Source organism: Setaria italica, chromosome VII (assembly GCF_000263155.2).
Source record: "Setaria italica strain Yugu1 chromosome VII, Setaria_italica_v2.0, whole genome shotgun sequence".
In the NCBI taxonomy this organism is placed as follows: Eukaryota; Viridiplantae; Streptophyta; class Magnoliopsida; order Poales; family Poaceae; genus Setaria; species Setaria italica.
The window spans coordinates 32161800-32177398 of NC_028456.1; the positions used below are offsets into that span (position 1 = coordinate 32161800).

At 42.4% G+C, this 15599-nt stretch overlaps 1 protein-coding gene and 1 long non-coding RNA gene across 2 annotated transcripts; one reads left to right on the forward strand and one right to left on the reverse strand.

The window, feature by feature from the left end:
* The first annotated feature begins 7897 nt into the window (after positions 1–7897).
* LOC101760479 (gibberellin 2-beta-dioxygenase 6) lies at positions 7898–12946 on the forward strand. The gene is made up of 3 exons (XM_004977036.3): positions 7898–8470; positions 11518–11944; positions 12411–12946. Exons 1-3 carry the CDS (start codon positions 8055–8057, stop codon positions 12690–12692), a joined length of 1125 nt encoding a protein of 374 aa, XP_004977093.1. The 5' UTR covers positions 7898–8054; the 3' UTR covers positions 12693–12946.
* LOC111257843 lies at positions 11827–15599 on the reverse strand. The gene is made up of 3 exons (XR_002678406.1): positions 15307–15599; positions 13695–15119; positions 11827–11962 (listed from the first exon to the last, which is right to left on the reverse strand). It is a non-coding gene; the product is annotated as an uncharacterized LOC111257843 (long non-coding RNA).

Genomic DNA, 15599 nt, shown 5'->3' on the forward strand with positions numbered 1-15599 from the left:
TCGTATCAACGTTGTCACGTGTTGAAACGAACGGCATTATCAGAAATCACTCCTTTGACCGTAGCACAAACCTGAGGTAGACGCAATTAGACTTGGCACATTTATTATTCCTTTGAAAATGGTTGCGTCTACAATAATGCCTATTTTCGTGCAAAGAGGTCCACGGTAGAGTGGATGGACAAACGTAACCCACCGTGGCCTCCAATTTTCACTATGCTAATCTACCACATCACTTCAAACTTTTTACCAACTGACGTGGCGTGCTTACAAGCCTCCAATTATGTGTCGTGTCTCTCTGTCAGTATCATCGTCAAAGCAAGCAGCAGCAAGAGAGGAAGATAAGACGTACGCCGTCGGCTCACACAGTAGTAATTGTTTGTCGTGGGCTTGAGCGTGGTCGACCCAAATCATTAGCCCATGGGAGCTATTAAGGCCCATATGCGCAAGAGGTTCGTGTGCATGACACAGGTGGTGATGCCCGTCAGCCCGTGTTGTTGCCACTCTGTCTCGCTGACGGTGTTCAAAACGAAAAAACACGAGGTCTTGAGCATTGATTTCTTTGTGCTTTCTTGGGTTAGGATGCTCATGCATCTAAAATAATTGTGGGCCTCCTAAAAAAGAGGCAATCATATCATAAACTGACCATGAAACTGACATGTCGCCGGTGCGTCTATTATATCTGACGACCACATTATGCCTCGACGACATGCATACGTATAGGTACTGAGCGTGTTTGCGGCCTAATGCATGCATGCGAAGCGAATAATCGAGCAACTCTGTCTTGATCTAATCTTATTCTTCTCCTAATTAGACGGCGCTGCGCGATGTCGTCGCTATCGCTCACGTTCTCTCCTCATCGGCGGTTCGCTTTCTAGAGGGGAAAGAGATTTTTTAAAAAAAGGCGTCTTCTACGTAGGATAAGCGTATTTGATGGCCATGTTCCAAAAAGGCGACGAGGCAGCTGGTACACGTATGCATGTTACAAGTGTAGACTAAAGCAGTGTGTATGCGTTCTCATTTCTCTTTTCTGCGGGGTCTCCTCCTCTCACAGTGTGTATTATATCGACAATTGATAAGAAAAGAAGGAAAGATAGACAAAATAAATCAAGGACAATTATGCAATAACATCTCTTCTCATTCATGTTTAATTTACACCTTAATTTGATGAGCATCTACACATCAGCAATACACTTTTAAGCAAAAGTGTTATAAACTTTGCCTGTTAATTAATTGAAAATGCTGCCGCCTGCCGGCCTCTCCTTAATTTTGTTTGAAGAGGGACAAGAGACTTCGTGCCTACAAATATCATATATATATATATATATATATATATAGTGGTTAAAAACATTTTCAGATATATTGAAAATATTTTTTATCAAATCATTTTGTTGTGCCTGCAGTTTCAACAATTAATGCCAGAAATATACTTAATCATCAAATGTTCAAATAAAACTGAGTTTTTCATGTTTTGCATCAAGGTAAATTGGATGGATGTGGTAAGTGCCACGTTTAGCGATCATGCATCACTTAATAAACTGAATAAAAATTAGTGAGCTTAAGTGCACAAGTGATAGGGCCATGGGGGCCATGGCAGCTTTTTGCTAGCTCTAACTAGCTAGTGTGCACTCCAATTATATCCCCAAACGATAGCTAGGTTAATTAGATGCATAGATATGTTGCCGTGGAAACCAGAAACCAAGACCACAGTAACCGCACGAACACACTCAGAATTCAGAAAAGTCTACTATGTCTAGGGTTTTATTTTACTTTGCCCCTATTTGCTACTCCTCCGTTCCAAATTCCCTATTTGCTACTCCCTCCGTTCCAAATTGTAAGTCATTTTAATTTTTCTAGGTTCATAGATATTATTATGCACCTAGATATACATTATATCTAGATGCATAACTAAAAAAAGCTAAAACGACTTACAATATGGAACTAAGGGAGTACAAAAGATTGGAAGCTAATAAGGTTAGTTAATGACATAGGAACGTCACAGGAATTAAGAGCATCAGGAACAGCTTTTATAAAGACAGTGAGACAAGAGACAAAAAGAGAGGCTAAACTACGATATCATTTCACAAATCCTTCTTGTCTAGTAAAGTTGGTGTCCTCTGACCTTACATTAATCAGCTTCTCTAAACCTCCTCCGCCGTCCATGCATGCGTACGTGCAACAGAAAAAGGCATCATCCTGCCGTGATGTTCTTATCATCTGACATTTGTTCCAAGAATCTAAGAGATAAATTATGCAGCACTGTGTGTACGTGTTCTACTATATCTATTAAGCTAACACTTTGATCTTATGTGTCTTTGGATTAAATTAAATTAAATTAAACTAGCTAGCACACTACTTAATCTGTGACATGATTCAATCATGCACGGCGCCGAACGGAACTGGGTCCTGTCTGCCAATAATTCGGTACTCTCTCTTATTACGTTACGTACACTGACGAATTGAATTTCATTTGACCATCACCTGTACTGGTAGTTTATAAAGATCAGGTGGCGAGTGAGCAAGTGATGAAGTGGACGGCAAATTATGTATGTTGAGAAACATTGCACCTATCATGACGATATAATTAAGAGGATAAGCCCAGCTGGTTAAATATCATTACGGTATAACTAAGCTGCAGCATCAGATGCTCAAAAGCTTGATCAAACCATATGCTAATACTGATTCATGCACGTAGGTACAATCAGAGACACTGTACAGCATGAAGCAAGCATGCATGGATGCATTATTGACGGTTGTTCACTTTGTTCATGCATGGAGCATTGCACCTGCACAACATCAATGTCTCAAGACCAGCCCCAATTATATATCTAATTGAGTTTGTTTTGTTAGTTAGGCTATTAGGCAGTAGCTGATGGAGTATAATATGTTGTCACCTAGCTAGTGATGTGCTTGCATTAGAGTACTTGATCACACTAAAGACTGTTTGGGAATCTGTTGGTGCATGTGTGTGTTCTTCTCTATATTTCTAACATGTAGGGTACACTAGATGTCGTTGTAGCTCTTCTACAGCAAAAGGCGGATGCTTCCGGCCTTTCTGTCTGCTCTATCCAGTTTTCTTTGAGGAACTGTGTGCATCCACTTTGATTAATTTTCTCAATTTGATGCTCGATCCGTTAACAAGGCCTTGCAAGCCTATTCGTGATCGAGTTGACATGGCAGTGCGCCCAGTCCATGCAGGGTTCACTTTACGGGTAAGTCGAAAAAACAAACACGATTTATTGAAAAATAACGGATATATAGGAAATAGTTCAAATACATTTGAACAGAAATCAAGCACGCTATATGATTTTTAGTACTGCTGGAGTTGCTCTTAAGGCGTGGGAAAAAGAAAATTTGTGAGACCATCATGTATTTTTTCGCCCACTGAAGCTCGGATCCTCTACAACGACGTCTATGGCTCTCTCTCCGTTTGCGTGCATACTCTGGCAAATCGATCCTTTTCGAAGCGTCAAACACTCGAACATGTTCTATGTTTGTGTGGATCAATAACCTGAGCTACGAGGCTACGACAGATCTGCCCATGTATAGCTGGCCGGAAATGAAGCAAAATATCTGTCAATGCATTATTGTGTCTCAGAAAACACCAACACTAAATAACTCTGCTAGATCTTTGGTTATCACTTATGTGTGCGTATTAATGGCTTTTAAGCAAGTAGGCGCACAATTGGCCAAGTGTAGGTGTGCCACGTATGTGACCAAGCACACACTCACTTTTTTCCCGGGAGAACATTTTGAACAAACACACGCTCACTCAACACATGCATATCAACTCACACCACCAGTCCATCTTCAAAGTTAGATTTTAACCATTGTTTTCTCAGTAATGTATATCATTTATAGCTAGCTTAAACATTAATATAGAACGTGTCAAAATGGTAAGACACACTTTTACTTTTTAGAATATAAATCTAGTAATTGTAGCATAATGTATGGTAATTTCTATACACTAAACATTTTTTTGATAATTTCAGCTAAACATATTCATAATTTGTTAGTCAAAATATATGTACACAGTTTGACTTCTCCAAAACAAAATACACATTATGTTTTTTAACAGAGGAAGTGCTTTCCTTACAATCAGATCTTAACCAATTTATTAGGACACTGGCATGATGTCTATAGGTTGATATACTTGACTACAAATTATTTAAAAATGTGTTGTTTCAAATGAAGAGAATTATATACTATGCAAGTATTTTTCTTGATAATAGAGGCAAAATAGTCATTTTCATCCCTCAACTATCGCCCGAATGGGAAGAGAATGTGAGGGTGTATGGTTTATTATTGTACCAACCAGCTAGTGTGAATAACATAGTGAGTGATACTCCGTACTTAATTGTTTTGAGTGCACGTCATCTATCAACATTGATATTGTGAATTGACTGTTTGCCGTCGACAAAGGAGTGAAGGATGCTGAATTCTCGTCAAGCCATGACCTGTTGGTTTCATAGGTTGCTCTATCATTCTATTGCGTTGGACCCCAAAGGGCTGGTGAACGGTGACTGCTATCCGAACGATCATGGGGTTAGACATTGACAGTGGGGAATTAATTGGATATTTAAATGGTCTCCTTAGTGGGCGAATAGATTATTGAATATGACATCGAAATGGTGTTGAGTCAAGCCTTATTAATAATGTGCCGATGAAGTATATATGTTTTTTGCCTTTGTACCCAGTGCTTGTTTTTGTGCCCTTAACTTATTTTCCTGTAGTATTTTCTTAAGCCATAAAAACTGACATTTTCTCATTTTTTTAGTTACTACATTTGTTTTTAAATATACGAAGTATATATGACAAGCTAGTTAATTAGTTTAGCTTTCTAAACATTATATATTTAAAATGGAGAGGAGTGATCGTGGCCAAGTTAAATAGTTGGAGTGGCAGAAACATGACGACAGCTGGCAGACTCACTTTGGTCAAATCGGTATTAACTGCTCAGCCGGTTTACTTACTATCGGCCCTCAAAGCGCCCAAAGAGATACTGAAGATTATTGATGCTAAGCGAAGGAAATTCCTATGGGCGGGGACGGAGCCGCTCACAGGCGGGAAATGCAAAGTGAATTGGACACGATCTGATCTGCAAGGCCTAAAAGGGGAGGAGGGCTAGGTGTGTTACACCTCGGAAAATTCTCCAGGGCCTTGCGGTTACGATGGCTCTGGCAGGACTGGATGAATGATGGTCCTTCCTGGGAAAGCTAGGACATCCCTTGCTCCCAAACGGACCGCAAACTCTTTGCGGCGGCAACCAAGATTACAGTGGGAGACGGCAACAAGACTTCCTTCTGGGACAGTGGCTGGGTAAATGGACAAAGGCCAAGGGACATTGCGCCAAATCTATATCATATCTCCAGAAGGAAGAACAGGACACTACATGATGCAATCGCAAATCACACATGGATAAGAGATTTAAACCTTCTTCATCAAGGATTTACTGCCACATATTTCACTGAGTACTACCGACTATGGGTTGAGACCAACCACCTACACCTTACGCCAGGTGTCCCGGACACCATCACATGGAAATTCACGCCGAATGGGAAATATAGCACACAATCGGCATACGGAGTACAATTCATAGGATCCATGACAACTAATCTCGAGAACCTAATCTGGAAAACATGGGCACCATCAAAGTGCAAATTCTTCAGCTGGTTAGCCGTGCAAGATAGAATTTGGACAGCGGATAGACTCCAGCGTTGGGGATGGACCAGTAACCCAACCTGCGCCCTTTGCAGCACAGCGCAGGAGACAGGGTATCACCTTTTCGCCGACTGCAGTTTCACACGGCTAATTTGGACGGAAATTAACACATGGACGCAATGCCCTAACGTTGATCCAAGCTGTTGGGATAGGCACGACTCCATACATAATTGGTGGATAGCTACGCTGGCTAGCCCGGTGGCCGAGGGGAACGGGGGGAAAGGGTTGCGAACCCTAATTATACTCGTTCTTTGGGAAATCTGGCTAGAGAGAAATCGGAGGGTCTTCCAACACAAACACAAGACAGTTACCCAGATAACCGACAGCATCAAGAACCAAGCTGTGATGTGGGTTGCTGCGGGAGCTAAACACTTGGGGGACTTTCTCTCAGGTTGAGTGTCCTGTTTTGTACTAGTTGTCATAGCGGAGTTCTGCCTCCCCGTTTCGGGGATGCGAGTGTACAGCTTGTATAGTACGTTTGTATACGGCCCGTCGGGCTTTTCCTCTCTTTTAATATAGCAGCAGCTTTCCTGCTGGCTCGTTTCAAAAAAAAAATGGAGAGGAGTACTTTATAATCGGTTTACTTAACGAGAACATCCCACATCCTTCAAAGAAGGGAAGCAAAGTCATGTGCATAAGAAGATACACTTTCTTTTTGGTTTACTTGTAAGTGTGGAATCGGAGGGGCATACTCGTGGGTGTATTAGTGTGTTACAATTAAAAAATGTATGGCAATACAAAATTGTATTCATATATATTAGATAGTCTGCATGTGAAACTATGGCACTACGAGATGTATGTGTGGAGGTGATTTCTTTTGTTTCAATGGTTACAACTTAGAACACTGCTATAAACATCCTCGATCATCACTTGTCGGCTCCAAACTGTACCATCAGTGTGCTAATGATCTTAGAACAGCTGGCAGTGGGGCAATTATTACTGCCGGTTCTAGAAGTGGTAATAAATCCAATTAGCACTGCTGGTTAAGGTTATCAACCGGGAATAAATGATTGAAATTTTAAAGAAAAAGGTCCCAAGCTCAATTTACACTTGAAGTAGGAATCAAGATCTCCACTTGAGGATGATTTTTTTTTTAAAAAGGATTCATCGTGTTCATCATTTGAGAACCCGGATGAAAACAAGCAAGAGACATGAGGCATGGTATGAATTGGCACCAAAGGAGATGGATTGCACTTGGTTTTGAAGATGCATTCCGAGTGAACATAGCTGATGATGAGGAGATGGAAGAACAAGTGGATCTAGAGTACGGGCATGGAGGGGTGCAATTTAGAGGTGCTACGTCTCGACGGATTTGGTCATGGGAAAGCCAAAAACGCTGACATTTTGAAGGAGTTTGCCATTGTGGATGATCTCATGGCCATGGAGGAGCTCGCATATATGATGGTGAGCACGGGCATGAATGCCCCCGATGAGTGCCTCCAATAATCATATGTTCATGTGGATTATTTTGCAGTGGAGGTAGGGGAGAGGGAGAGGATTTCGAAAATGATAGAGGGAGAGATAAGAATGGGTGGGTGAGATCAGGCTTAGAATAGATCAAGGTTCGTCTAATAATTCCAGTTCTTGGTCTTTCCTTTTATGAATCGGTGGCAATGCATTATTACTGATGGTTTTAAATGAACCGATAGTGATAGGCCGGCTGCGATCCTTAATTTTCTGTCGTGTCCACACAAGATCTTTTTCTAGCCCCACACCAATTTACCTTTGAATTAGACTCTGAAATGCATAATGCATTAGATCAAATGAGATGATGTGTGCAAGCAGTCCCAAGACTCAAATGTGAAAGGGGTTGGAAGGTTTAACAAGATTTCGACGGTCAGCCGCAGTCGGGTCAATGGTGTGCTCCCCTGCGCCCGCACGCTGCAGCCATTTGAATGGCCTCGATTATTTAAGAACCTGTTACAGCTTAGGGAGAGAAATAACGGCGACATGTAGAGAGAGCAGCAGAGATGGCGCTGGTCTTTCGCACGTTGAGAGAGATTAACCTACACTTTATGGTCAGGCACACACCAGTTCAAGTCAAGAAGATCAACAGGCCAGGCCCAGGGGTCAGCATTTCAATAGGATTCTCTCTCTCTCTCTCTCTCTCTCTCTCTCTCTCTCTCTCTCTCTCTCTCTCTCTCTCTACCCAGACGTCCATATAAGCAGCACCACCCTCCCCTCACTCCCAAGGCCCCTACACTACACACATCTCACTCATAGCTAGTGTGCATCCGTCCCTCTCCTCTCGCCTGTCACATTTCGCGCATTGCACCGTCCAAGCTTGCACGTACGCTCTCACAAGACAGCACGCCGTACCAACCCCAGGCCGCGCCATGGTGGTGCCTTCGACGACGCCGGTGCGCCAAGAGACGGTGGCGCCGCAGCCGCCGCCGCTGTCGTCCCACGGCGGCGGCATACCGACGGTGGACATGTCCGCGCCGGGCGGCCGCGGCGCGCTGTCGCGGCAGGTGGCGCGCGCGTGCGCCGAGCACGGCTTCTTCCGGGCCGTGAACCACGGCGTGGCGCCGGGCGCCGCCGCGCGGCTGGACGCCGCCACGGCGGCGTTCTTCGCGCTGGCGCCGCGCGACAAGCAGCGCGCCGGCCCGCCGAGCCCGCTCGGCTACGGCTGCCGCAGCATCGGCTTCAACGGAGACGCTGGCGAGCTCGAGTACCTGCTCCTCCACGCCAACCCGGCCGCCGTCGCGCACAGGGCCAGGTCCATCGACGCCGACGACCCCTCGCGCTTCAGGTACACGATACCCCACCCACGTATGCTCTCCTCCGCTGTGCATGCGCATACACGTGGCGTACACATTTGTGAAAAATATTGAGCAATATTCTCTAAAGTTTAGAGACGAGCTTACTCGTGAAATAACTATTGCTAATAAATAAATGCGAAACCACATTTAGAGATCCATGCTATGGTAGCTAGAGTGAAATCCTTTACTAAGCTCCAACACGAATCTCAAAGCTGATTCGACTTACGCATGTTATATTTAGAGCTACCTTTAGACGCACAACGTTGTCATTTTCATCGATTTGTTCTTCTTATTATAAATACAAACATTTATAAAAAAAATAACGTATATGCATGACAGCTTGGTTCATCGGTGATTTATGCTAGGACTCGTGGTTTTATATTAAAAGCTTAAGCTGTTAACGGCGTACGATAAGGAACAAACAGGTGTCGTGAGGTGTTAATGTTGATGGCACCTGGAGTGACATGCTCCCCTGCACTGTGACTGCAGTGCTCCTTAACCAACAGGCTATTCCGATGACAGTATGATGTGGTTTGCATATCATAGTCCTACACCTGTCGGAATGTCTCACATGATATGCTAAGTTCTCAGCAGCAGAGTATAGTTAGTATGGGTAGGTTTATTGGTACGGTTTAATTTCTTATCTTTAATTAATCTTGTGCCTTGCGAGGAGTATTTGATGTTAACCTTTGATGCATATTATAGTTAAGGGAGCTAGACATGATGCGTCCGTGCATAAATAATAGGTTTGGTTTGAGCAAAAAGGAGCTTTCTGCTCGTTTACAATATTGGTACTTCGCGTTCAAGAGTCAAGAGAACTTGGGGGGTGTCACGTATGCAATTATTTACTCTAGCTTCCAACTAGCCATGCTTTTTATTTGCCTATCTCTAATAGTATATATGCATTACATGTCAACATAGATTCTTTCAAATGTTAAAAGATATCATAAAAAATGTTTGTGTAGTTTATTGGTGTACCTTGGATTTTGAAGTGTATATATATTTATGTGTACACTATTTGGTTTCCCTATAAAGCATCATTTGATAGTTGAGAGTGCAAACTTCTCCAACAGACAAGTAGTTTCACAACAATGTGGGCATTCAAAATCAAAACTTAGTTCGAATATCTGACTGCTGTTCAAGAAAGGAAGACGTTTAACAAAAGAGACTGTTCCATGTTACTTTTACCTGTTCTGAATTTTAGTTATATGATTCTATCCATGTGACTGTTAGCACTTAGGGGATGTTCCTATCTGGTTCATGGTAGAACTAATATCCTATGTTGTCATTGTCAGAAAGGCCCCCATCAAATAAATTGTGCAAATGCATGACTACATAGTTTTCAAAACAATTATTATCGCAATAATGGCACAATTGATGCCGCAATAGGCAGAGCAATGATATGTTAGTTCCAACAATTCAAGAGCATACATAGCTAGTTTCTAAAGCAAAAGGAAAGGCACAAATTGATGGGACATAACAAACTTGACAGCTCCACAGAATGGGCTTAAAAGATTTTCTGATGAAAGTTAGGTATAAGTGTCTTGCCAGAAGAACATTCGAAAACAGAACAGCGTACAATCAACTGCTTTCATTGAACGCTGAAAAATCAGTTGTACATTTTGCTTGTGATAGGGAGAGCCCTTGCCTATGCTGGGAGAACTCTTAAATGCCTAACAATTGACTGAACATAACAGATGAGATATCTTTAACTATTTTTGTGCATTCTGAATGAGAAAGATCTCATCTACACGACACTAGGGGATAGAGAGCACACAGGCCAGGCAGTGGCCTAATTCATCAGAGTTGGTTGAGAGCAAATAAGATGAAAGGGACAAGAAAACCCTCCCTCTAAGGTAGTTAGAAGACCCCTCTCAGTGTCAGGTCCCTCTCCAACAAACTATGTGTATTTGCATGTCAATCAGTCCTCAAATATATGCAGTGCAGTGGTCTTCAATTAATGGCAATACCCAACCACCAACTGATGCAGCTAGCAACAGAATGAGTACTTGAAGCACCCACAGCCATTGGATAACTCAAACAGCTTATTCAGCAAACTACACTAAGTTTCAAGTAGAAAATGATGTGTTTAGATGGCCACGGGATATACATCATATATAAATATTGAAATGAAATTCCCTTTGTTCTCTATCAGCTAGCCATGTGTCATTAATATATTGTCAATGTTCTAAAATTCATAGTATGGCAGCTAGAAAGGAGTAAGATTTTAACTGCATTATCACATCAGAATCTAAGCTTAGGCAAAGCAGTTGGGAAACATACAATTATTGTAGGATGCTATTTGAATTGATTCCATGAGAATTAACTTCATGAACTAAAGCAAGAATGCTAGCTGCAAGAATAAAATAGAAATGGCATCAGAATCTTTGCAGTAACCATCTAGCGTGGAATACAGGTAATAGCAAGTAGGGCCCCATAGTAGAGAAGTACAAAAGCCTGATAGGAATAAAAATGATCCCCAGACCCCCCCCCCCCCCCCCCCCCCCTCCTAAGAGCATATCCATGCTATCCATATAAAGCCAAGCAAAGGAAAGGAGGCACACATGCAAAGGGTCCTCTTTATGGTAAGATGAATGAGATGTCCCAGGGGGTGTGTAGTGTCAGGGCAGTGATGTGTGATACCAAGCACTGATGGGTCTATCGATGGAGCAGTGGAAAAAAGCATGCCCAATCCTGTCGAAAACCCATTTGCCCATTGGAAAATTGGTCCAAAGTTTCATGTACGTCTGATCCAGAGCTATCCATGCATCACAAGACCCGAATATGTATAGCATGTGACTGGATTCTGGTTCTGCTGCACAGCCCAGATGCATCCATAGCATCAAGCTATCGTCTTTTCGAGGCTGCAGCTTTTGAGTTGCTGCATCTTCACACATCAATCAGTCAAAATCTTCTCATCTTTCTTCAGTCTCCTTTCTCTGTCATGCCATGGCACACATTCAATCGATCTCTGCAATCTTTTGATCAAATTAATCATGTGCGCATTTTAACTCACATGCTGATGTTGTTGTTTCAGTACTGTGGTAAACGAGTATGTGGGAGCAGTGAGGCAGCTTGCATGTGAGATCCTGGACTTGTTAGGAGAGGGGCTAGGGCTCAAGGACCCCAGATCCTTCAGCAAGCTTATCACAGACACTGACAGTGACTCACTCTTGAGGATTAACCACTACCCTCCAGCGTGTACCATTCACAAGCTTGACCATGACGGCCAGTGCAAGATGAAGAGCATTGTCAGGACCAAGAATGGCAATGGCGTGAACCCGTCGGCAGGTGCACGGATCGGGTTCGGTGAGCACTCTGACCCACAGATCATTAGCTTGCTCCGAGCAAACGACGTCAATGGCCTGCAGGTGCTTCTGCCGAACAGTGACGGCAAGGAGGTCTGGATTAAGGTGCCGGCCGACCCGTCAGCATTCTTCGTCAATGTTGGTGACCTCCTCCAGGTAAAGGCACGAACTTACCTAAAAACAAACAGTACTAGATGGATTAACTTAAAGAAAATTGCTTTTATGAACTACTTAGGAATAAAATTAGCAGGCACTAAAACAAGCAAAGAGATAAGCACTACTCAGCACCCAACCATTCGCACTATGCACCTTCCATTTCAGTGTTTCAAAAAATAGATTCTTTACTTACTGAAAACAGGAAAAATAAATCCACCTTTATTTGGTTCGGGTTCCGATTAGACACCAGCTATTGCCTCTTTTATGAAAAGATGCCCCGACACTGATATTTCTGGACACATTGGACTGCATCAAGTACATCTTACCAGCTGACAAGAGTTTCTGCTTTCATCTTGTTACTACATCTGAACCTAACAACAACTACTAGCCCATGGTGCAGCAATACAATACTGTCCCTCTGAAACTTGCTTTGAACTCACCTCTCCTTTGCCTTTCTTGTTCCCAGGCTCTAACAAATGGGAAGCTGGTAAGTGTCCGGCACAGGGTAATTGCAAGCGCCTGCAGGCCAAGGCTGTCCACGATCTACTTTGCAGCGCCACCGCTGCATGCACAAATTTCGGCCCTCCCAGAGACTATCACAGCTGCCTCACCACGCCAGTACCGGTCCTTCACCTGGGCCGAGTACAAGAAGACAATGTACTCGCTCCGCCTGAGCCACAGCCGTCTTGATCTCTTCCACGTCGGCGATGATGATAACAGCAATGTCGGCAAAGGAGAACAAGAATAGGGAGCACTTACTGAACTGCAGGAGGTGTGTGGTGGGGACTAGGTAGGTAGAATTGTCCCCAAAATTTTGGCTCTCTGGCTTCCATTGCTAGACATCTCAGGCTATGATGGTGTAGGGTTGAGAGTCTGCCAGTGTGTAATAGTAGTTAGCATTGTACAGAAGTCCTGGGTTGTATGGTACTGATGTATCGTTGCCTGCTTCGGCAGTTTGTTGTCCCCCTTAACTTTTATTGTACTCTCCGTCCCTCCTTTCTAGTGTTGCCTTTGCTTAAAGAAACCTTTTCTTTGCATGAAAGTGAGATCTAACTCAGACTCCAGGTGACAAGATCAAAAACTTTCAGGCTGAAAAGACTTTAAAAGTTCCCACAAACTACAAGCAAGTTCAGTTTGGGGCACTGCAAAAAATGTTCTAGTAGATATTGACTATAATTAATTCCGTAAACCCATGCCATCACAAATTAGTCCCCACTTGCAAATATTATCAAACTTAATCCTATTATTATTTGCTATGAATAATGAGTACATTATTTAACAGAATGGACATAATTACAAGATATGCAATCGTTACAAAATATAAAAATAATTAGATAAAATTCTCTATCTTTAGCATTCTATTTCTATCAAGGCATCAGAAATCAAAACAAATCACGAAATGTAGATTCAGACAAAAGAATAAGCCAACGTGTAGAGCTTAATAGAAATGGGCGTATATATCGCAGTACATCCTAAAATGGGATTTCGGTGGTGAATTTACAAAAGCAAGTGCTTTTCTCAATGATATCTCAATCCAAGTTGGTTTGCTGTCCTCAACAGCCCGTACTACTTTATGACAGCAAAACATGAGCATGATTTGATAAATTCGGTGTATTGGCCCCTCCGATATAGTCACGCACCTACAGTTGTTTACACTTCTACAGTGTGAATCTCTCTGATTGATAAATCATAAATTAATACTGTACTACATTATATATGATGGCAACTAAAAGAAACTCAGTGATTTTACCTAACAAAGATGTCAAATTTAGCTGCATGGCGTGCATATGTGTTGAAAATTCTTTCAAGAGAGGTGGTATGCAGTCTTCAGGCACCTCAAGCTCCTACTTGCAAGTTGCAAGCTACTAGAATGCAGGCAACCTTGAGTTTTCCTACAGCATATTGGTCTCCTGGAGGTCAGAAAAAAAGAGCACATGCCTGATACGTAAAGATTCTTGTTTAATTCTCCACACAGGGTGCCATAGTCTTAGACTCAGAAGTCATTATTGCAGTCAATCAGGGTATTTACTGGCAAAATATTTAGAAAAATAATGTATAGTGATTAGTGAAAGAAAACTTGAAAGCTATTTTATCAGCATACACCTGTAACAATGGAGAGATCCACCATACGACACAAGTTTATGCTGCATTGAAAAAATAGCTATTGTTTGAAAAAGACATATTCTGTCTTCTGTGCAAATTTTGGAAAATGCATAATACTTGGAAGATAAAATATAGCTATGGAACAAAGGTATGCATAAGCTACCAAAAGGATGACAAAAGATCTCAAAATAAAAATATTAACAGCACCTGTTGCCTGCATAGCTGCAGTGGAAAAGCCCACTGAAGGGATAGAACAAATACAATCACCACTCAAGTACTCAACAAAAGTTTGGTACTATATCTCCTAAACCATGCTTTAGGAACGAGTAATCTACTTCAAATGGTAAAAAAAATGACAATTTAATTATTTATGTTATGAAGTGCTAGCAATTAAGTGGTGCATAGCCAATATCTCTGCTGCACAGTATAAACTATAGAAGAAACAGAATTTGTTCTTAGCATCTGCAATTAAAAGAATCCTTGGATATTTCAAGCTCCAGTAATTATTAAAATAAAGCATAAAAAATATCAGCAGAACTGCTCGGAATATTTGCAGTTATGCTCAAGCCCGTAAATACAAACTCTATCAGAACTAAGTGGGCAGAACACTAGTATTCATGCTCTATTATTATAATTGAGTTATGTCCTCTAGCCTCAATAATTTCATTTTCAGGATAGATGTTACAGCGTCCCTGAAAGAGGATCGAAGCAGGAAATTCAATATACCAAGGCATGCCTACATGATCGGCTCATTCAGTAAGAGTATGACTGTACTTGCGATGCTCGGTTTGATGTGTACTTGATTGGCCAAAATAGCTTCTGAACCAGAACACACTTCAGTATCTACTAGAGCCTAAATTGTTCAACTCCATTCTTGTGTTCTATACAATATGTACATGGGCAGATGGTTGTGTAGCACATGGATATCACGTTCTTCAGATGGATAGTTGAACTTGAACTGCAATCTGGTCTTCTGACAGTATCAAGAAAAAATCTGGTCTTCTGAGTTCGGACAGCACGCAGAAAACCACATTCCAGGGATCAATCAGAAAACCAGCAAAACATTCTACACCTGAAAGAACAGGATTTTCTATAAATTCTAACCCAACCTCATATTAGTCAATAGTCAAAGCTTTGAGGGAACAATTAGTAGACCCACTAAAATGAACACAAACCGGAGTCCGGAGACATAGAGTTTGCTCCCAAGAATTCGTCGCACGTGCATAACTAAGACAAAAGCGGCAACTCCATGTACTTACTTCATTTTGCAACTGCAGGCCCGCACGATGCGGATGACGATGTTCCTGAAGACGCCGCACTCTCAGACTCCCAGTCCCAGAGTGGCAAGGACGCCACCGGCGGGGGCACAAAACCCACGCCGAGCGAACAACTGGTTGCAGGTCAATACCTTTACGAACTCACCAACTACGCCGCCGCCGCAGAAACCCATGGCGCCAATCGAAGCAGCACCCGGACCTCCTCTCTGGCCGCTTCCGCCGTCGTTTTTTTTCCCTTTTCTTTTTATTTTGAGAGATCCGCCGTCGCATGCGGC